Source organism: Lutra lutra, chromosome 5 (assembly GCF_902655055.1).
Source record: "Lutra lutra chromosome 5, mLutLut1.2, whole genome shotgun sequence".
NCBI classification, from domain to species: Eukaryota; Metazoa; Chordata; class Mammalia; order Carnivora; family Mustelidae; genus Lutra; species Lutra lutra.
Genome location: NC_062282.1, coordinates 79,822,413 through 79,844,994, shown reverse-complemented (window position 1 = coordinate 79,844,994; position 22,582 = coordinate 79,822,413). Strand labels below are relative to the sequence as shown.

At 43.5% G+C, this 22,582-nt stretch overlaps 3 protein-coding genes across 5 annotated transcripts in view; all 3 read right to left on the bottom strand.

Annotated features, from left to right (window-relative positions):
* Positions 1-20,816, bottom strand: part of LOC125100255 (protocadherin gamma-C4) — a 187,699-nt gene extending 166,883 nt beyond the window's left edge. The window contains exons 1-2 of one of the 2 annotated variants that reach the window (XM_047730321.1): positions 17,683-20,816; positions 15,094-15,165 (exon numbers count right to left, since the gene is read on the bottom strand). In XM_047730321.1, coding sequence (XP_047586277.1) covers positions 15,094-15,165; positions 17,683-20,106 — 2,496 coding nt within the window. In that variant the 5' untranslated portion in view covers positions 20,107-20,816. Of the gene's footprint in view, positions 1-15,093; positions 15,166-17,682 lie in introns of those variants that run through there. The other variant, XM_047730309.1, reaches the window with a different exon arrangement.
* Positions 197-9,973, bottom strand: LOC125100259 (protocadherin gamma-A4-like). Of its 2 annotated transcripts, none has more exons than XM_047730337.1 (2): positions 9,128-9,602; positions 197-2,288 (listed from the first exon to the last, which is right to left on the bottom strand). In XM_047730337.1, the coding sequence occupies exons 1-2, from the start codon at positions 9,585-9,587 to the stop codon at positions 280-282; spliced, it is 2,469 nt and encodes an 822-aa protein (XP_047586293.1). In that variant the 5' UTR covers positions 9,588-9,602; the 3' UTR covers positions 197-279. The 2 variants fall into 2 exon arrangements, with proteins under 2 accessions (XP_047586293.1, XP_047586291.1); XM_047730335.1 differs by having other exon boundaries at positions 200-2,207; positions 9,380-9,973.
* LOC125100256 (protocadherin gamma-B1-like) lies at positions 12,657-15,127 on the bottom strand. Its single transcript, XM_047730333.1, is given in 2 exon segments — positions 12,657-13,597; positions 13,600-15,127. Coding segments are annotated over 2 exon segments (2,454 nt in total). The 3' UTR covers positions 12,657-12,671.
* Positions 20,817-22,582: the final 1,766 nt, after the last annotated feature.

The window sequence follows — 22,582 nt, the reverse complement described above, 5'->3', positions numbered from 1 at the left end:
CATCTGCCCCTTCCTTTTATTTTTATTTATTCATTTTTATAGATGAAAGAGAGCATGCACAAGCAGAGGGAGCAGCAGGCTCCCATTGAAGTCGAGAGCCTGAGGCGGGGCTCCCTCCCAGACCCTGGGATCATGACCTGAGCCAAAGGCAGACTCAACCAACTGAAACACCCAGGCGCCCCATGCCCCTCCCCTTTAAAGTAATAAAATACTAAAAAAGGAGTGTCTTTACTTCACATATTACCTAATATGTCTATTACCTTATACAACTGGAGACGTTTATATAGCTCTCTGCCTGTGTTTTGTGTGGCAAGATTGACTCACCTGTTGAAGACTAGGATCTCCTTTTGTTTCAAGTAAATCCTGAGTTACCAGAAGAGGCTCGCTTTTCCCACAGCTCTCCTGGCTGATGAGCGTGTCCGCATAGTTGGGCTGGGGGAAGATCAGGTGACTCTTGCGCGAGTCCGCGGTGAGGGAGACCTCGTGCGAATAGGTCTGCAGGAAAGCCCGCACCCCGTCCACGCCCACGAAGTGCGAGGCCGGCACGCCCACCAGCCCGCCTCCTGAAGCCTGGAGCACACGCGACGCGTGCCAGCGCCTCAGCCTGAGCGCCAGCAGCACGATGACGAAGGCGAGGAAGACGCAGGAGACTGCCGCCACCGCCACCACCAGATAGAGCGTGAGGTCCGCATCGTCTGGGTCGGCGGGGGTCCCGATGCTGCCCAGGTCCGCCAGGACGTCCGGGATGCTGTCGGCCACGGCCACGGTGAGCGTGACGGTGGCCGACAGAGGGGGCTGCCCGTGATCCTGCACCGCCACCACCAGGCTCTGCTTGAGCGCGTCTCTGTCCAGCAGGGCCCGCGCTGTGCGCACCTCGCCCGTGTGCAGCCCCACCGCGAAGAGCCCTGGCTCGCTGGCCTTGAGCAGGCGGTAGGACAGCCAGGCGTTCTGGCCAGAGTCTCTGTCCACTGCCACCACCTTGGTGACCAGGTAGCCAGGCTCTGCGGAGCGGGGCGCCAGCTCCACGCCTGTGGAACCGTCAGTGGGGAGAGAGGGGTACAGGATTTCAGGGGCATTGTCATTCTGGTCCACAATGAAAATATTCAAGGACACATTGCTGCTGAGTGGAGGGTTCCCACTGTCGCTGGCTCTCACCAATAGTTGCAGGTCTCTAACCTGCTCAAAGTCGAAGGAGCACAGTGCATACAGGACACCAGTATCAGAGTTGATGGAAACATAGGAAGACAGAGACAGCCCATGGAGTGTGTCTTCAGCTAAGGAGTATGTGACTCTGGCATTCTCAACGCTGTCAGGGTCTTGGGCAGACATGGATAAAATGGAGGCTCCTCGGGGGTTGTTTTCAGGAATGTAGGCAGAGTAGGAAGCATGAGGGAAAGCAGGTGGGTTGTCATTGATGTCTACCACCTGCAGTGAGATTTGAGTTTCTGTAGAAAGTGGTGGCATTCCATGATCAGTGGCAGTTACCGTGATATTATATTCTGAAACTTCTTCCCTATCCAGTGTTCTGCATGTCAATAGCCGATGATAATTTCCATAGGTCTTTTCAAGTGTGAATGGCAGATTATCCAGAATAGAACATGTGACAAAGCCATTCTCTCCTGAATCACTGTCGTGCACATTGAAAAGTGCAATTACTGTACCTGGGGGAGAAGTTTCTTGGACAGAGCTGATGAGAGATGTAACAGTGACTTCTGGAGCATTGTCATTTACATCCAAAACTGTCACCAGTACCTTACTTCTGGCTCGGAGACCAGGTCCATCATGGGCTTCTACATCTATATCATAGAATCCAGAGTCTTCATAATCTAGATCCCCCAATACTGTTATATCCCCAGTCAAAGAATTCAACTGGAATAGTTGGGACATTTTCTCTCTCACTTTACGGAAAGAATAGGTTACTTCTCCATTGGCTCCTTCATCTGGATCAGTGGCTTTTACAGTGAGTAGCCAGTAGCCCACTGGCACGTTCTCTGGAACCTTCACATGGTATTCTGGCTGAGTGAATACGGGAGCATTGTCGTTGGTATCTACAAGCGTTACATGAATCTTGACAGTACCAGAGTGAGCCAGGGCACCCCCGTCAAAGGCGGTGAGAAGGAGGTGGTGAACCGCCTTCTCTTCTCTGTCTAGAGCAAGCTCCAGCACCAGCTCAGGGTACTTAATGCCGTCCGCTCCACTTTGCACGTCTAGGGAGAAGTGAACATTGGAGCTGAGCTGGTAACCCTGCAGGGAGTTTACACCAACATCTGGATCAAAAGCTTCAGGAAAAGGAGGAGGAGTCAAGATGGCGGAGAAGTAGCAGGCTGAGACTACTTCGGGTAGCGGGAGATCAGCTAAATAGCTTATCTAAAGATTGCAAACACCTACAAATCCAACGGGAGATTGAAGAGAAGAAGAACAGCAATTCCAGAAACAGAAAATCAACCACTTTCTGCAAGGTAGGACTGGCGGAAAAGTGAATCCAAAGCGACGGGAAGATAGACCGCGGGGGGAGGGGCCAGCTCCCGGCGAGCGGCGGAGCAACGGAGCAAAATCAGGACTTTTAAAAGTCTGTTCTGCTGAGGGACATCGCTCCAGAGGCTTAACTGGGGTGAAGCCCAGGCGGGGTAAGCGCGGCCTCAGGTCCCGCAGGGTCGCAGAAGGATCGGGGGTGTCTGAGTGTCGCAGAGCTTACCGGTATTAGAACGGGGAAGCCGGCTGCAGAGACAGAGCCGAGGAGTGACTCTCAGCTCAGGGTTGCCTTGAACCGGTCGCAGGCTCGGTCAGCTCGGAGCGCGGCCGGAGGCCAGGGTGACGAGAGTCATTTGGCACTGTTCTCTGAGGGCGCACTGAGGAGTGGGGCCCCGGGCTCTCGGCTCCTCCGGGCCGGAGACCGGGAGGCCGCCATCTTTATTCCCGTCCTCCGGACTCTACGGAAAGCGCTCAGGGAACAAAAGCTCCCGAAAGCGAACCCGAGCGGATGACTCAGCGCGGCCCCGGGTAAGGGCGGTGCAACTCCGCCTGGGGCAAAGACGCTTGAGAATCACTACAACGGGCCCCTCCCCCAGAAGATCTACGGGAAACCCAGCCAGGACCAAGTTCACCTACCAAGGAGAACGGCGGAATTCCAGAGGAGAAGAAAGCAAAGCACGGAACTCATGGCTTTCTCCCCATGATTTTTTAGCCTTGCAGTTAATTTAATTTTTTTTTCTTTTTCAATTTTTTTTTCTTTTTCTCTTCTTCTGCTAAATTTTTTTAACTTTTACCATTTTCTTTTTTTTAACGTTTTTTAAATAGTTTATCTAATATATATATATTTTTTCCTCTTTTTATATTTTTTTTTATCGGCTTTCTTTTTTTTAATAGTTTTTTTTTTTTCTTTCTTTCTGAACCCCTTTTTATCCCCTTTCTCCCCCCTCACAATTCAGGATCTCTTCTGATTTGGCTAAAGCATATTTTCCTGTGGTTGTTGCCACCCTTTTAGTATTTTACTTGCTCCTTCATAAACTCTTATCTGGACAAAATGACAAGGCGGAAAACTTCACAACAAAAAAAAGAACAAGAGGCAATACCAAAGGCTAGGGACCTAATCAATACAGACATTGGTAATATGTCAGATATAGAGTTCAGAATGACGATTCTCAAGGTTCTAGCCGGGCTTGAAAAAGGCATGGAAGATATTAAAGCAACCCTCTCGGGAGATATAAAAGCCCTTTCTGGAGAAATAAAAGAATTAAAATCTAACCAAGTTGAAATCAAAAAAGCTATTAATGAGGTGCAATCAAAAATGGAGGCTCTCACTGCTAGGATAAATGAGGCAGAAGAAAGAATTAGCGATATAGAAGACCAAATGACAGAGAATAAAGAAGCTGAGCAAAAGAGGGACAAACAGCTACTGGACCACGAGGGGAGAATTCGAGAGATAAGTGACACCATAAGACGAAACAACATTAGAATAATTGGGATTCCAGAAGAAGAGGAAACAGAGAGGGGAGCAGAAGGTATATTGGAGAGAATTATTGGAGAGAATTTCCCCAATATGGCAAAGGGAACAAGCATCAAAATCCAGGAGGTTCAGAGAACCCCCCTCAAAATCAATAAGAATAGGTCCACACCCCGTCACCTAATAGTAAAATTGACAAGTCTTAGTGACAAAGAAAAGATCCTGAAAGCAGCCCGGGAAAAGAAGTCTGTAACGTACAATGGTAAAAATATTAGATTGGCAGCAGACTTATCCACAGAGACCTGGCAGGCCAGAAAGAGCTGGCATGATATATTCAGAGTACTAAATGAGAAAAACATGCAGCCAAGAATACTATATCCAGCTAGGCTATCATTGAAAATAGACGGAGAGATTAAAAGCTTCCAGGACAAACAAAAACTGAAAGAATTTGCAAATACCAAACCAGCTCTACAGGAAATATTGAAAGGGGTCCTCTAAGCAAAGAGAGACCCTAAAAGTAGTAGATCAGAAAGAAACAGAGACAATATACAATAACAGTCACCTTACAGGCAATACAATGGCACTAAATTCATATCTCTCAATACTTACCCTGAATGTTAATGGGCTAAATGCCCCAATCAAAAGACACAGGGTATCAGAATGGATAAAAAAACAAAAACCATCTATATGTTGCCTACAAGAAACTCATCTTACACCCGAAGACACCTCCAGGTTTAAAGTGAGGGGGTGGAAAAGAATTTACCATGCTAATGGACATCAGAAGAAAGCAGGAGTGGCAATCCTTATATCAGATCAATTAGATTTTAAGCCAAAGATTATAATAAGAGATGAGGAAGGACACTATATCATACTCAAAGGAACTGTCCAACAAGAAGATCTAACAATTTTAAATATCTATGCCCCTAACGTGGGAGCAGCCAACTATATAAACCAATTAATAACAAAATCAAAGAAACACATCGACAAGAATACAATCATAGTAGGGGATTTTAACACTCCCCTCACTGAAATGGACAGATCATCCAAGCAAAAGATCAACAAGGAAATCAAGGCCTTAAATGACACACTGGACCAGATGGACATCACAGATATATTCAGAACATTTCATCCCAAAGCAACAGAATACACATTCTTCTCTAGTGCACATGGAACGTTCTCCAGAATAGATCACATTCTTGGTCCTAAATCAAGTCTCAACCGGTATCAAAAGATTGGGATCATTCCCTGCATATTTTCAGACCACAATGCTCTAAAGCTAGAACTCAATAACAAGAGGAAATTTGGAAAGAACCCAAATACATGGAGACTAAACAGCATCCTTCTAAAGAATGAATGGGTCAACCAGGAAATCAAAGAAGAATTGAAAAAAATTATGGAAACAAATGATAATGAAAACACAACAGTTCAGAATCTGTGGGACACAACAAAGGCAGTCCTGAGAGGAAAATATATAGCGGTACAAGCCTTTCTCAAGAAACAAGAAAGGTCTCAGGTACACAACCTAACCCTACACCTAAAGGAGCTGGAGAAAGAACAAGAAAGAAACCCTAAACCCAGCAGGAGAAGAGAAATCATAAAGATCAGAGCAGAAATCAATGAAATAGAAACCAAAAAAAACAATAGAACAAATCAACGAAACTAGGAGCTGGTTCTTTGAAAGAATTAATAAGATTGATAAACCCCTGGCCAGACTTATCAAAAAGAAAAGAGAGAGGACCCAAATAAATAAAATCATGAATGAAAGAGGAGAGATCACAACGAACACCAAAGAAATACAGACAATTATAAGAACATACTATGAGCAACTCTACGCCAACAAATTGGACAATCTGGAAGAAATGGATGCATTCCTAGAGACATATAAACTACCACAACTGAACCAGGAAGAAATAGAAAGCCTGAACAGACCCATAACCAGTAAGGAGATTGAAACAGTCATCAAAAATCTCCAAACAAACAAAAGCCCAGGGCCAGACGGCTTCCCGGGGGAATTCTACCAAACATTTAAAGAAGAACTAATTCCTATTCTCCTGAAACTGTTCCAAAAAATAGCAATAGAAGGAAAACTTCCAAACTCATTTTATGAGGCCAGCATCACCTTGATCCCAAAACCAGACAAGGATCCCAACAAAAAAGAGAACTACAGACCAATATCCTTGATGAACACAGATGCAAAAATTCTCGCCAAAATACTAGCCAATAGGATTCAACAGTACGTTAAAAGGATTATTCACCACGACCAAGTGGGATTTATTCCAGGGCTGCAAGGCTGGTTCAACATCCGCAAATCAATCAATGTGATACAACACATTAATAAAAGAAAGAACAAGAACCATATGATACTCTCCATAGATGCTGAAAAAGCATTTGACAAAGTACAGCATCCCTTCCTGATCAAAACTCTTCAAAGTGTAGGGATAGACGGCACATACCTCAATATTATCAAAGCCATCTATGAAAAACCCACCGCAAATATCATTCTCAATGGAGAAAAACTGAAAGCTTTTCCGCTAAGGTCAGGAACACGGCAGGGATGTCCGTTATCACCACTGCTATTCAACATAGTACTAGAAGTCCTAGCCTCAGCAATCAGACAACAAAAGGAAATTAAAGGCATCCAAATCGGCAAAGAAGAAGTCAAACTATCACTCTTCGCAGATGATATGATACTCTATGTGGAAAACCCAAAAGACTCCACTCCAAAACTGCTAGAACTTGTACAGGAATTCAGTAAAGTGTCAGGATATAAAATCAATGCACAGAAATCAGTTGCATTTCTCTACACCAACAACAAGACAGAAGAAAGAGCAATTAAGGAGTCCATCCCATTTACAATTGCACCCAAAACTATAAGATACCTAGGAATAAACCTAACCAAAGAGACTAAGAATCTATACTCAGAAAACTATAAAGTACTCATGAAAGAAATTGAGGAAGACACAAAGAAATGGAAAAATGTTCCATGCTCCTGGATTGGAAGAATAAATATTGTGAAAATGTCTATGCTACCTAAAGCAATCTACACATTTAATGCAATTCCTATCAAAATACCATCCATTTTTTTCAAAGAAATGGAACAAATCATCCTAAAATTTATATGGAACCAGAAAAGACCTCGAATAGCCAAAGGAATATTGAAAAAGAAAGCCAAAGTTGGCGGCATCACAATTCCGGACTTCAAGCTCTATTACAAAGCTGTCATCATCAAGACAGCATGGTACTGGCACAAAAACAGACACATAGATCAATGGAACAGAATAGAGAGCCCAGAAATGGACCCTCAACTCTATGGTCAACTCATCTTCGACAAAGCAGGAAAGAATGTCCAATGGAACAAAGACAGCCTCTTCAATAAATGGTGTTGGGAAAATTGGACAGCCACATGCAGAAAAATGAAATTGGATCATTTCCTTACACCACACACGAAAATAGACTCAAAATGGATGAAGGATCTCAACGTGAGAAAGGAATCCATCAAAATCCTCGAGGAGAACACAGGCAGCAACCTCTTTGACGTCAGCCGCAGCAACATCTTCCTAGGAACATCACCAAAGGCAAGGGAAGCAAGGGCAAAAATGAACTTTTGGGATTTTATCAAGATCAAAAGCTTTTGCACAGCAAAGGAAACAGTGAACAAAACCAAAAGACAACTGACAGAATGGGAGAAGATATTTGCAAATGACATATCAGATAAAGGGCTAGTGTCCAAAATCTATAAAGAACTTAGCAAACTCAACACCCAAAGAACAAATAATCCAATCAAGAAATGGGCAGAGGACATGAACAGACATTTCTGCAAAGAAGACATCCAGATGGCCAACAGACACATGAAAAAGTGCTCCATATCACTCGGCATCAGGGAAATACAAATCAAAACCACCATGAGATATCACCTCACACCAGTGAGAATGGCTAAAATTAACAAGTCAGGAAATGACAGATGCTGGCGAGGATGCGGAGAAAGGGGAACCCTCCTACACTGTTGGTGGGAATGCAAGCTGGTGCAACCACTCTGGAAAACAGCATGGAGGTTCCTCAAAATGTTGAAAATAGAACTACCCTATGACCCAGCAATTGCACTGCTGGGTATTTACCCTAAAGATACAAACATAGTGATCCGAAGGGGCACGTGCACCCGAATGTTTATAGCAGCAATGTCTACAATAGCCAAACTATGGAAAGAACCTAGATGTCCATATACAGACGAATGGATAAAGAAGATGTGGTATATATACACAATGGAATACTATGCAGCCATCAAAAGAAATGAAATCTTGCCATTTGCGACGACGTGGATGGAACTAGAGGGTATCATGCTTAGCGAAATAAGTCAATCGGAGAAAGACAACTATCATATGATCTCCCTGATATGAGGGAGAGGAGATGCAACATGGGGGGTCGAGGGGGTAGGAGAAGAGTAAATGAAACAAGATGGGATTGGGAGGGAGACAAACCATAAGTGACTCTTAATCTCACAAAACAAACAGGGTTGATGGGGGGAGGGGGTTGGGAGAGGGGGTGGGGTTATGGATATCGGGGAGGGTATGTGCTACGGTGAGTGTTGTGAAGTGTGTAAACCTGGCGATTCGCAGACCTGTACCCCTGGGGATAAAAATATATGTTTATAAAGCTGTAAAAAAAAAAAAAAAAAAAAAAAAAAAAAAAAAAGAAAGAAAGGATGAATCCACAAGTTTTGTAGCAACATGGACGGGACTGGAAGAGATTATGCTGAGTGAAATAAGTCAAGCAGAGAGAGTCAATTATCATATGGTTTCACTTATTTGTGGAGCATAACAAATAGCATGGAGGACAAGGGGAGATGGAGAGGAGAAGGGAGTTGAGGGAAATTGGAAGGGGAGGTGAACCATGAGAGACTATGGACTCTGAAAAACGATCTGAGAATTTTGAAGGGGTGGGGGGTGGGAGGTTGGGGGCACCAGGTGGTGGGTATTGTAGAGGGCACGGATTGCATGGAGCACTGGGTGTGGTGCAAAAATAATGAATACTGTTATGCTGAAAAAATAAAAAAAAATTAAAAAAAAAAAAAAACAAAAAAAAAAAAACAAAAAAAAAAAAAAAACAAAGTGGAAGAAGCTGAACATAGAAAAAAAAAAAAAAAAAAAAAAAAAAAAAAAAAAAAAAAAAAAAAAAAAGCTTCAGGAAGAGGAAATCTTGTCCCAGGACTTTCATTTTCAGCAACTTTTATTTCCCTTTGCTCTGTCCCAAAGTTGGGCGCGTTATCATTAACATCGATGATCTCCACTTCTACTCCAAAAATCTTTACTTTGTCCTCCAGAAGAATCTCCAGGCTTACTACACACTTGGGAGATCTATCACACAGCTCTTCCCGGTCTATCTTACCTGCGGTGACCAAGCTGCCCATTCGCGGGTTCAGAGCAAAGAGCTGCGTCTTACCTCTGGAGATGATACGGACTCCGCGCTCTGACAGTTCCAGAGGCTCCAGTCCCAGGTCCTTGGCGATACTGCCCACGTAAGAGCCTTCCTCCAACTCCTCAGGCACTGAGTAGCGGATCTGTTCGGCCTGGATTTTCCACAGGGCCCCTAGGAGAACGCAGATCCCGACCAGCCGGCTGCATTTTGGGCGATAAGGACGAGCTGCCATTACCGCCCCGCCTCAGAGCAGCTTCCTCTTGGCGTTTCCTCAGTGGAGACTGGAGAAGCCCCAGGATCTTCAAGGTCCAAGATTTTGTGCTTTCACCGTTGAACGTTGGAGTTCGGGGGTCCAGTCTTTAGCTTTCCTTAAGCCGCAGGGCTAATGCTTTGTGATGCAGAGATCTTTTGATTTGGACTAAATTCCTGGTTATCTGTTTCCCCTGATTGGTGAACAGCGACACTCAGAGTCCTAACCTGTTACTACAACCTATTCTTGGTGAAGAAAAGCACTACCCGTTTATACCATTTCTTTTCCATAACCTATTTGTCCCCCACAAAAATAAAATTCAAGCTCTTGTTGTTTTACTTGCAATGAAAATCCAGACATGATCCAAAGCTTACTGTACAATAAATCTTCCAAACCAATTTATTTATTTTCAAATAAAATATGGTGATTTTTCTAAGAACTTTTTCTCTTTTAAAACTTTTTAAGTTTTTCCATTATTTTTGTTCCTAGTCCATTTTCAGTGCAGTGCATTGTGTGAGGGGCACATTTATCCTTCCCAGAAACAGGATGAACTTGAAGAATGAAAGAATAGGTGAAAAAACAGTGTCAGGTCAGGGAGGTTGGAGGTCTGAGATCTAGGTCTCTGGGTCCTTATCTATGCAGAAACAAGTTTCCTCACATGAGTTGACCCTTTAGAATCTGGGACAACTTTTCAATTCTCTTGTAAGAAAATATCTCCTGTTCAAGAGCTAGTCTTTCTCCTGTGCAAATGAGCTTAGCAAATATGATAATAATTTTGGGAAGCTAATTTGTTCATTAATTTTGTATACACAAGATTTTAGGTCACAGGCTATGTTTGTGATTATTATGTTCACAATGTATCCTCAAACTTTAGAACAGCATCTTTCATAGAGTAGATACTCAAACAGTTTTTCAGTATTCAGTGAGTGCATTACTAATATAACTGCAAAGCCCTAAATCAATGGGTAACTCTGATGTTAAAAATAAACAATAAAGAAGACAGAAGAGTTAAACTGAAGCTTTGTCTGTAAAAAGGAGACAATATTCAGTATCTTTTCATATAAGGACACATCCTGAGTGTATTATTTTACTATCATTTATTAGTTTATTTTAGGTGTGATTTTAGAAAGAACCACTAAGGGGCGCCTGGGTGGCTCAGTGGGTTAAAGCCTCTGCCTTCCGCTCAGGTCATGATCCGGGGGTCCTGGGATCAAGCCCCACATTGGGCTCTCTGCTCAGCAGGGAGCCTGTTTCCCCCTGACCCGTCTCTCTGCCTACTTGTGATCTCTGTCTGTCAAATAAATAAATAAAATCTTTAGGGGCACCTGGGTGGCTCAGTCGTTAAGCGTCTGCCTCCGGCTCAGGTCATGAGCCCAGGGTTCTGGGATCAAGCCCCGCATCAGGCTCCCGGCTTAGTGGGAAGCCTGCTTCTCCCTCTCTCAACTCCCCCTGCTTGTGTTCCCTCTCTCGCTGTGTCTCTCTGTCAAATAAATAAATACAATATTAAAAAATAAATAAATAAATAATAAAATCTTTAAAAAAAACCACTAAAAGGAAAATTTTTAGTAGTTGTATATATATTATAACTGCATGTTTAAGCTTTCTTACATATGAGTACTTTGAGTGATTAACTAATCTTAGAAAATTTAATATAAAGCAGGAAGTAGCCAGTTCTTTAGATTACTCCTCACATAATAATTAGCTTCTAGAAGTTACTTATAAATTTTAATCAGACAAGAAAGCCCACTATTTATTCAGAATTGTAAAATCATCAGACTTTGGAGAGCAGAGTAAAGGTAATTTTCACAATCCTCAAAGGAGTCACAAATTGCTGGGGACTGGGAGGTAAATGAGATGTGAAAAACTGATTCGCTTTTCAGAAACCTATACTAAAAAAAGAAAGAAACATGGAAGAGTCTTTATATACAAAAAGTTTCAATACATTCCTTATTATAACAGTCAAAAGTAGAAAGAGTATAAAAATTATTTCAGAATGGTTAAGATTATTTGTTTAAAGATCTTATTTTTTGTAAAGATTGCATTTATTTGACAGAGAGAGAGAGCACAAGCAGATGGAGCAGTAGACAGAAGGAGAGGGAGAAGCAGGCGCCCCCCCCACCGGCAGACAGCTGGACACCATGCTCGATCCCAGGATTCTGGGATCATGACCTGAGCACAAGGTAGACGCTAAACCAACTGAGTCACCCAGGTGTCCCTAGAGATCTTATTTTTAAGCAATCTTCATAACCCAACGTGGGGTTTGAACCCACAACCTGGAGATCAAGACTCACATGCTCTACTGACGGAGCCAGCCAGATGCCCAGAAGGTTATTTTTGAATGAGATAATAGAGTGAGAATAAAACTGACCCAAAGTTAGTGATCCAAATCAGTCTTTGCTACATGTGATAAGCAAAGAAATGCTGAGACTTAATTCCTAAAGGCTCAATTAAAAACACATATTGCAGGGATGCCTGGGTGGCTCAGTTGGTTGGACAACTGCCTTCGGCTCAGGTCATGATCCCAGGGTCTCGGGATCGAGTCCCACATCGGGCTCCCAGCTCCCGCGGAGTCTGCTTCTCCCTCTGACCTTCTCCTCTCTCATGCTCTCTCTCACTGTCTCTCTCTCTCTCAAATAAATAAATAAAATCCTTAAAAAAATACATATTGCAGCAAAAAGATGAAAAAAACTATATTTGATGAAGATGAACATTAACTTAAGCAGAAAGAACTGTCAGTAAATTCATAGAGAATAAAGCTTGAAGTGCTCCCTTTGGTAGCACCTATACTAAGAATAAAGCTTGAAAAAAATAGTATCACACATCAGCTAACACAGGCAGTGTTATTACTAAAGGCAGTGGCATCCAAGAACAAGATCTCTTTAGCAATATTTTCCGAACATATCTATTATCTGAACATATCTAAATCGTCAACAGTACAGACTGAGAAGTTCTAATCAGCTAACTACCAAGACTACTGAGCAATCAAGACACCAATCTCCACCCATCCAATACACCTCTCCTACTACTAACATCACTAGGAAAATAATAATAAACAATAATAAATAATTATGCACGACCGAGAATAAAAGCAGGTTTGCAGAAACTCACGTAAAACGCAAAAGACGAATCAGAAACGATTCGGGGGTCTTCACTGCTGACACATACATCCACAGAAGTATCGTCACAAAGGAGATCCCGAGAAGGAACCATGTCTGGTTTCAGGTTGTAAAAAGTAAACTCTGTCTTAGCTAATCGTGAAGCCACGCACAGATTGTAGGAATAAGGCAAAGTCCCTTCACTGTAACTGGGGAGAACCCCAGGTCCGGACTTGGAACTGAGATCCTGCGGAAAGCAGCTCCAGACAGCTGGGCTGGAGGAGCGGCGCAGGCGCAGAGCAACCGCCAGAATCACCGAAAGGAGGAACAGCACCGAGATCAAGGCCAAAGCCACCACCAGGTAAAACTGCAACTCAGCCTGAGGGTCAGAGGGCTCAGGGCGGTCGCTGACATCCGGCAGCACCTCCTGCAAGCTGTCGGCGAAAACCAGGAGCAGCGTGGCCGTGGCCGAGAGCGGCGGCTGTCCCCCATCCCGCACAGCGACCAGCAGGCGCTGGCGGGCCGCGTCCCGGTCGCCCAAAGCACGCGCCGTGCGCACCTCGCCCGTGCGCAGCCCCAGGCTGAAGAGTCCCGGCTCGCTGGCCTGCAGCACGTGGTACGACAGCCAGGCATTGTGTCCCGAGTCGGCGTCCACCGCCACCACCTTGGTGACCAGGTAGCCGGGCTGCGCGGCGCGCGGCACCGTGTCGAACAGCGCCGAGCCGTCGGGCCCCAGTGCAGGGTACAGCACCCGCGGCGCGTTGTCGTTGCGGTCGCCCACCAACACGCGCAGGCTCACGTTGGCGCTGAGCGCGGGCGAGCCCTGGTCGCGCGCCTGCAGGGTCAGCTCGAAGGCGCGCAGCTGCTCGTGGTCGAAGGCGCGCTGCGCGAACACCACCCTCTCTGCGCGCTCACGGACACGTAGGACGCCAGCGCCCGTGGCTCCAGGTCGCTGGCCACGATGGAGTAGGAGACGCGACTGTTGGGCCCCAGATCCGGGTCAAAGGCGCTGACTTGCGCAATAGAGGCGCCAGGAGGATTGTTCTCGGCCACGTGGACCACGTAGGAGGCCTGGTGGAAAATGGGCGCGTTGTCGTTGACATCGCTGATATGTTGGGTGACGCTTGTACTGGAGAATATGGAGGGCTTGCCCTTGTCAGTGGTGGTGATAGTGACATTGTACTCGGCCATCTGCTCCCTATCTAGGGCACTGTCAATCACCAGCTTGTAATAATTCTTGGAGGTGGATTCTAATTTGAAAGGAACATCTTCCTGAATATAGGAGGTCACCAGACCGTTTTGCCCAGAGTCATGGTATCTCACTTTAAAGAGGGCTACTACAGTTCCAAGGTCTGAGTCCTTGGGAATCTGGATAGAAGAGGACATCAGTGTGACTTCTGGGGCATTGTCATTCTCATCAACAATTTCAATCTGAACATTACAGTGAGCCGTGTGCACCCCTCCATCCTTGGCTTCTACAACCAACATATATCTACTTGTCTTTTCAAAGTCCAATGTACCATTGGTTGTAATGTCACCAGTATTTGGATTGAGATGGAAGAGGAGGCTGGTACTTGTTGGGGCACTGAGAAAGGCATAGGTGATCTCTGCATTATCACCCTCGTCCTGGTCGGCAGCCATCACTTGGAGTACAGAGGTCCCCGCGGGCACATTTTCTTGGAGGCTAACTCTGTATGTGTCCTGGCTGAACACTGGAGCATTATCATTGGCATCAGTGACCTGAATCCGGATCTGGGTGGTGCCGCTTAGTGGAGGGTCTCCACCGTCCATGGCCATCAGGATTAACTGGTGGGAGCTCTGCTGTTCTCTGTCCAGAGGTTTTTTCAGAAGTAATTCTGGGTATTTACTTCCATCAGGACTTTCCTTCATTGTCACAGAGAAGTGTTCGTTGGAGTTGATAGTGTATATCTTTAGTGAGTTACTTTCTACATCTGCATCTTGTGCAGAATCCAGAGGGAATTTTACACCTGGTAGGGCTGACTCACAGATTTCCAAGTCAATGCCTTTTGCAGTGAAACGTGGTGCGTTGTCGTTAATATCTTGGATTGCAACAATCACGTGGAAAACATTCATTGGATTTTCAGCAACCATTTCAAATTCTAGTGCACACTCGGATTTCCTTCTGCAGATTTCCTCTCGATCTATCCTACCGTTCACTAACAAATCCCCACTCTCTGCATTAACACTGAATAAATTCTCTGCACTAACCCGCAATTTTCAAGCTGGCAGTTCCTGGACATTGAGCTTCAGGTCCTTGGCAAGATTTCCCACCTGCAAGCCCTTGGCCAGCTCCTCCGGAATAACGTATTGGATCTGCTGGGAGATAGCCCCCCACAACAAAGACAGCAGGAAGAGAAACAGTACATGAATTTTCATTGGTTCAGCTTTTCTGGAGCTTCTTTGCATTTTTTGAACTCCCTGGGAAGCTTCTTTTCAGAATGTCTCTGGGATGTTTAAAAAAAAAAAAAAGCAGTGACAGCACCTGGACTTTTGTAATTTGAGGGTAGGACTTCAGTTGGTGGGTGCACAGGCGCTGCCTCCGCATTCTGATGTGCGCAGGACAAAGCTAGAAAACACTGCCTAACTCTCCCGCAGAATTGAGAACCTTTCTTCCCTTTGGTCAACAGCGGTGCCCGGAGGTTGTCTGGAAGAACTGCATATTGTCCAGCCATTTACCCTCAACGTGTAAGCTCTTGAATCTATATATATCTTGTCTATTTGTTGGAAAAACAAAGTATTCATATTTTCCCTCTAAATTTGGTATGTTCTAGTTTTCATCACTTCATAAGCAATACTATAATTTTACATTCTTTTTTTCATTTAAAAATTTCACAAGGCTTACACTCATTTTTTTTGGTTTTGGGGGCAAAAATATCTTTACTTATTTATTTCACTGTATTTACAAACACTGGCATGAGTAGTATGGATTTAATCAAATAAGTTACTGACTTTTTATCCACATTTTAGTGAACTATGATCCTTATGTTTTTGTAAAATCCATAATCTCTTTTACATAGTGTTTTAACTCTCTCCATAAATACTTTACCATTCAGTAATACTTTCCAAAGATACAGTCTTTGCAAAAAAGAGTGAGTCAAGCCCTAGACTTATTTTAATGTACTGCTCATTTTTTTTAAGCATAGGCAATCTTCACATTAAGTACAGCACAGCCTGATATTTTAAGTGACCAATTTAATACACATGCTTTTATATAGCACAATCTTGTGAATGCCATATTTATTTTTATAAAATCAATGATTTTTACTATATGAATGTAAATGCAATACTCCATGGTAAATCAGCTGATTTATACCATTAATAAGTATAATGAATTTACCCTGATCACTGGTAAATCTTGGAGAGGTGTTGAGAGTCCTTAGACACTCCATTTTGAAACTTACCCTGTAATCCTTGAACTCACCTTGGGTGACTAATACAAATACCTTTATTTCAAATGCACTACCAAATTAGATACCAATATAGTGATTTATTCTGTTTTGCAGTGTTAATACACACTCACATTACACTCCAGTCAGAACAGACTATTATCTATTTTTCTAGGACATTATTTTCATTGTTTTCCCTACTTCATGATTTATATTTTCTGTTTCTCTTGCTGTTCCCTTTTCTATTATAATGAATTCTTCCCCCTCCTTAAGAAAATCCTTTTTAGTGAAATGGAATGTCTGAGACCTTTCATTACCTACAAAAATTGTACTCTCTGTACACTTTCACAACATTTATGTAGGCTTTGTTTTATACAAGATTCTTAGAAAATTCGCTTTGAGCATCTAAAGTTCCCTTGGCATTACCTATTTAGTAATTTTTCTCATTATGAGGAAAGTCATACTAATATCACTTTATCACAACATAAAGATTTTCCCTTAAAGAAACATTTTGAATATAATGTGCCTTTTTTTTCTGAGATGTATTTGCATGTTTGAGTGAAAATACACTTTTCCCTGCTCTCAGTTATTTTGTTCAGGCCCTTGAATACTAATACTCTTGAATACTAATATATTGAGGGAGAGAGATGTTCCTTTATTTGAAATCTAAAGAAATATATTTTGGTCTCATTTTGGATGACTCTCTGAGGTGATTTCATGGGTGAAAATAATTTCATAAATTTCTGACTCAAGAAAGTTGTAGGACACTATTCTATTGTTGGAATAGCTGGTCTGGAAATGTCCTGCTGAGATGAGACATATCTCCTTGCATTTTTAAAGATCCTTCTCAAGGACAAGAAATGTCCCTCCAAGACTCATAACAGTTTAGGCAATTGACCTCCCCATCTTCAGACAAAAGGCTGAAATTAATATGAATGCACACATACACCCACACATACTTTAGGTATACACAGTAAGGAATACGGGCCAGGTAAAACTACTTGATCAAGCTGTACATTTTTTTTTTTACTCAACAGTTTCTATGCCATTGAGATGAAAAGAGTGTGGCCTGGTGTGGAAAGAGCAAGCATCATTTTATAGTCACCTAAAATACCTAGTACTTATATTTTTGTTTGTATCAGTCAAGATAAGCTAAGTAGGTTGGAGTGACAAACTTCAAATCAAAGGAAGTTAAAATGAAAAAAGTCTATTTATCACATGTATACACATCAATGTATGACAACCACAGAGATCTTCTCTTGGTATAGTTATTCAAGCACTGAAGTCGAAGAAACAGTCACAATTTCAAAAAATAACACAGAGATCTAGAAATTCTTACAATGCCAACAGGAGCTTCCCCCAGAGAGAGGCACATATTACTTCCATTTACAGTATATTGGCCAGAATTCGATACCTAGGCTCACTCAGTCATAACCAGGTCAGGAAGATCAGATACTTAGGCAACATAAGGACTATCACATTGTTTTATTTTCAAATAAATGTGCATTAAATCTTTATGTTAGCTACACGGTCAAAATTGTTCTTCATAGTGTTCCAAGAAAGAAATAAACTTACCTGAAGTAGGTTGGGGTCTCCTTTCGTTTCTAGTAAATCTTGAGATACCAGGAAGGACTCGCTTTTCCCACAGCTCTCCTGGCTGATGAGCGTGTCCGCATAGTTGGGCTGGGGGAAGATCAGGTGACTCTTGCGCGAGTCCGCGGTGAGGGAGACCTCGTGCGAATAGGTCTGCAGGAAAGCCCGCACCCCGTCCACGCCCACGAAGTGCGAGGCCGGCACGCCCACCAGCCCGCCTCCTGAAGCCTGGAGCACACGCGACGCGTGCCAGCGCCTCAGCCTGAGCGCCAGCAGCACGATGACGAAGGCGAGGAAGACGCAGGAGACTGCCGCCACCGCCACCACCAGATAGAGCGTGAGGTCCGCATCGTCTGGGTCGGCGGGGGTCCCGATGCTGCCCAGGTCCGCCAGGACGTCCGGGATGCTGTCGGCCACGGCCACGGTGAGCGTGACGGTGGCCGACAGAGGGGGCTGCCCGTGATCCTGCACCGCCACCACCAGGCTCTGCTTGAGCGCGTCTCTGTCCAGCAGGGCCCGCGCTGTGCGCACCTCACCCGTGTGCAGCCCCACCGCGAAGAGCCCTGGCTCGCTGGCCTTGAGCAGGCGGTAGGACAGCCAGGCGTTCTGGCCAGAGTCTCTGTCCACCGCCACCACCTTGGTGACCAGGTAGCCGGGCTCTACGGATCGGGGCGCCAGCTCCACGCCTGTGGAACCGTCAGTGGGGAGAGCGGGGTACAGGATTTCGGGGACATTGTCGTTCTGGTCCAGCACGAATATGCTAAGTGTCACATTGCTGCTGAGTGGAGGGTTCCCACTGTCGCCGGCTGTCACCAATAGCTGTAGGTCTCTAACCTGCTCATAGTCAAAGGAACGGAGCGCATACAGGACACCGGTGTCAGAATTGATGGAGACATAGGTGGAGAGAGGCGCCCCCTGGATAGTATCCTCAGTCAGTGCATAAGTGATGTGGGCATTGTGGATGCTGTCGGGATCCTGGGCGATCACACAGAAGATGGAAGCTCCTCTGGGGTTGTTTTCAGGAATGTAGGCAGAGTAGGAGGACTGACTGAAGGCAGGTGGGTTGTCATTGATGTCTTCAACATGCAGAGTGATATGAGTGCTCGTGGACAGTGGGGGATTTCCCCCATCTGTGGCTCTGAGAGTGATGTTATATTCAGACACCTGTTCACGGTCTAGAGATCTGGCTGTCACTAAGCGGTAATATTGGTCTATTGATTTTTCTAAATTAAATGGCATATCTCCCAGGACAGAAACTGTGACTTGCCCATTTTGCCCAGAATCCTGATCGTGCACATTGATAAGGGCAATTTCTCTTCCAGCAGGAGCCTCTTCTGGGACTGATCCAGTAAGAGAAGTGATTGCAACTTCTGGGGCATTGTCATTCACATCCAGAACTGTGACTAAAATCTTAGCTCTTGAAAGGAGACCAGGTCCATCTTGTGCTTCAATTTTAATTTCATAGAATGTAGCATCCTCATAATCTAGACTTTTAAAAATTGATATATCTCCAGTCACTGAATTGAGATCAAACATCTGAGCGACTTTCCCAGGCATTTTATCTAGAATATAGGACACTTGAGCATTGAATCCTTCATCAGGGTCAGTGGCATTCACTGTGAGCAGCGTGGTACCCAATGGCAAGTTCTCTGGAACACTTACTTGATATTCAGATTGAGTAAATACTGGTGGGTTGTCATTTGCATCCAGAACTACCACTTGGATGTACAAGTTGCCAGAGCGGACAGGGTTTCCACCATCAGAAGCAATGAGGACAAACTGGTGAACTTTCTTTTGCTCACGGTCCAGAGCCCTCTCTAGTACTAGCTCTGGGTACTTGGCCCCATCAGAGACATGCTTCATAGCCAGGGAGAAGTAGTCATTGGGGCTGAGGTGGTAGTTCTGAAGGGAGTTCATGCCCACATCTGGGTCAAATGCAGTCTTAAGTGGAAATCGAGTTCCAGAAACTGTTAGTTCACCAATTTTTATTTCCAATTCCTCTGTTAGAAAATCAGGAGCATTATCATTAATGTCTTTAATTTCTATTTCTACTTCAAAAATTTTCATTTTGTCTTCAACCAGGATGTTAAATTTCACCAGACACAATGTGCTCTGAGCGCAGAGCTCCTCCCGGTCTATCCTACCTGCTGTGACCAAGCTGCCGCTTCGCAGGTTCAGAGCAAAGAGCTGCGTCCTACCTCTGGAGACGATGCGGACTCCATGCTCCGCCAGCTCCCAGGGCTGGAGTCCCAGGTTCTCGGAGATGTTGCCCACAAAGGAGCCTTTGTCCAGCTCCTCCTGCACTGAGTAGTGGATCTGCCCGGATCCAGTCTTGCACAGCATCCCCAGAAGCACGCTCAGCAGGGTCAGTCCTTTGCAGTGTTTGTATGTCAGGTATTTGATCATTTTCTCTTTGGTGAATTATTTTCTGTGAAATAGGTTCCAATTGCCCGCGACGGACTCAAATATCATTTTTTCTCAAGGAACTAAGCCTTTTATAGTCCTAATTTAGGAGTCACAGAGCTGGTTGACGGACAAGGTGAGCTTTGTAGCAGCCTCAGATCTTCTGCAGTCTGACTGACTCGTTCTTTGCTTTTTAGGAACAAGGATATGGTGGACTAGCTCTCCAGCTCCGTTTTCCTCCTTGAGTGGTCAACAGCGACACTCAGAGGCCTATTGATTTACTGCACCCTCTCAGACAGACCCAAGTAAGTCATTTTTAAGTTTCCCAACACCTGCAATCGTCTTTATCAGAGGTAATGGGATTGGTGTCTATTTCACACACTCGAATTGCTATAAATTAAAGTATGTAACTTCAAGTTCCTTGGGAAGCCATGCTCTAACCTTAACACCACCAATATTGCTTCAAACACGCTGGAGTTACTGTTTTGAAATGTTCAAAGTTTAAAAACCACAAGAAAAAATAAGCCATATTTATAATTATACTTATTGAAGTTTGCCCTTGATAGCATGACATCTTAGTTTCAATATTTGTAATTTAACGCATTCATTAAACAAACATAAAATTGGATGTTAGACGATATGTGGGGATTTAAGGTAAATTATACGAACATAACCACTTCCCTCCCCTGAAAAGCTATGAAGATAATTTCAAACAAGGAATTCCAGTGCATTGAGAAAACTACCAAAATGGAAGAAGCCAAAGGTGATGGGAGGGCCTCCAACCTGGCCTTGGAGATTAGCAAAGACTCTCTCAAGAAACATGACAGGAGGGGTGCCCAGGTGGCTCAGTCAGATAAGCGACTGCCTTCAGATCAGGTCATGATCCTTGGGTCCTGGGATCAAGCCCCACATCGGGCTCCCTGTTCAGCAGAGAGCCTGCTTCTCCCTCTCCCTCTGCCTGCTGCTCTTGTGCTAACTCTCTGCCAAAAACAAACAAAACAAAACACACACACACACAAAAACATAACAGGAATGGATCAGGGGAAAGTCCTGGATGTGAGAGAGAACAGTATGGCAATGTCGAGATGTGAGAGAGAAATCAAAGAACTTCAAGTAATTCACTTTGTCTAAATCTAAAGTGAGGGTGTTTTTTAAAGACCCAAACTAAAACTAGTAGAAATAAACTTTTGTGTTATGTTCCAGAAATGCTGTCTCTGTATTTGTTTTCCTCTCCAAGCACAGAAATAGAAATACACTTGTCATTCCAAGCATGTACTATTATAAATTTATCCATAAGGCATTTATTCTTGTGAAGAGGTAATATAAACACTATAAGGAACTGTCTTTAATTTTTCTCACTTTATACTTTATTTATTACCTAGAAGTAAATGTGTTATAATGTATTATTCCACAATAAGTTTCAGTTTTATCTCCTAGAGAATTACATAATAGTAATAAAACACAAGAGGCACATTGGCTTAGATCAGCTCTCCTCAAATGCCTTTAAGTATAATTAAAAATCACAGTACCTTGAAAGATGATGATACCATTAAACACAAGATTCGGTTAGCACATGATTACTTCCAAATCAAAATTTAAAATGATCTCAGTTACAGAGAATATTACTGTAGACTTTGTTCTTCATTATTAAAAGCAAAATGAACATACTAAACGCCAACATGGAATGAGGAAGAAAGACAGTGGTTGTGAGGGAGACTAAGGTTAGGTGAGGAACTGGAAATATTTTTAACACTGCTGTGAGTAGGAATCTTTGAGAGGAGAAATGTATAAGGAGGATTTTTTAGGGGCAATTATTTTATCTGGCCTTTGAATCCCTTGAGGATACATATTATTTTTAATGGTAGAAAGTACATGTGGTTTCCAGATATGAGAAAATAAAAACATCAAAGAGAAACGCATTTACTCTTACACTACCCATTTATTATAGAGCAAACAATAATTAAATCATTTTGTTAAGCAACAACTACTTTATTTTTTAAAAGATTTTATTTATTTATTTATTTATTTATTTATTTGTTTATTTATTTGAGAGGGAATACAAGCAGGGGGAGTAGGAGAGGGAGATGCAGGTGCCCCACAGAGCACGGAGTCCCAATGTGGGGCTCAATCCCAGGATTCCAGGATCATGATCTGAGCCAAACTCAGACGCTTAACGACTGAGCCACCCAGGTGCCCCCAACAACTACTTTAGAAATCAGTAGGATTTTTAACTAAGCTGAGATACCATGACATACCTTCCTAAAATACAGTGAAGTGTATATATTTCTAAATTTCCATTTTTTAAAAAGGGAAGGTCATACAAATCAAATAAAATGAAGAACCTCACTGCCAAACTGAAGGAAAATTATTAAAATTCACTGAGAAGAAACTACAGCATTTCATTACTCATAGATCAAAATATAAAACAAAAACCATGACTTTTAATGCACTTGCGTAAACATAAAATTCAACTTTCATT

Coding starts and splice junctions, on each gene's coding strand:
- LOC125100259 (XM_047730337.1), bottom strand. CDS start 9,587: ATGGCAGCTCGTCCTTATCGCCCAAAATGCAGCCGGCTGGTCGGGATC. Junction 2,289..9,127: donor TCCTGGGACAAGATTTCCTC/TTCCTGAAGCTT, acceptor CTCCTCCTCCTT/TTCCTGAAGCTTTTGATCCA.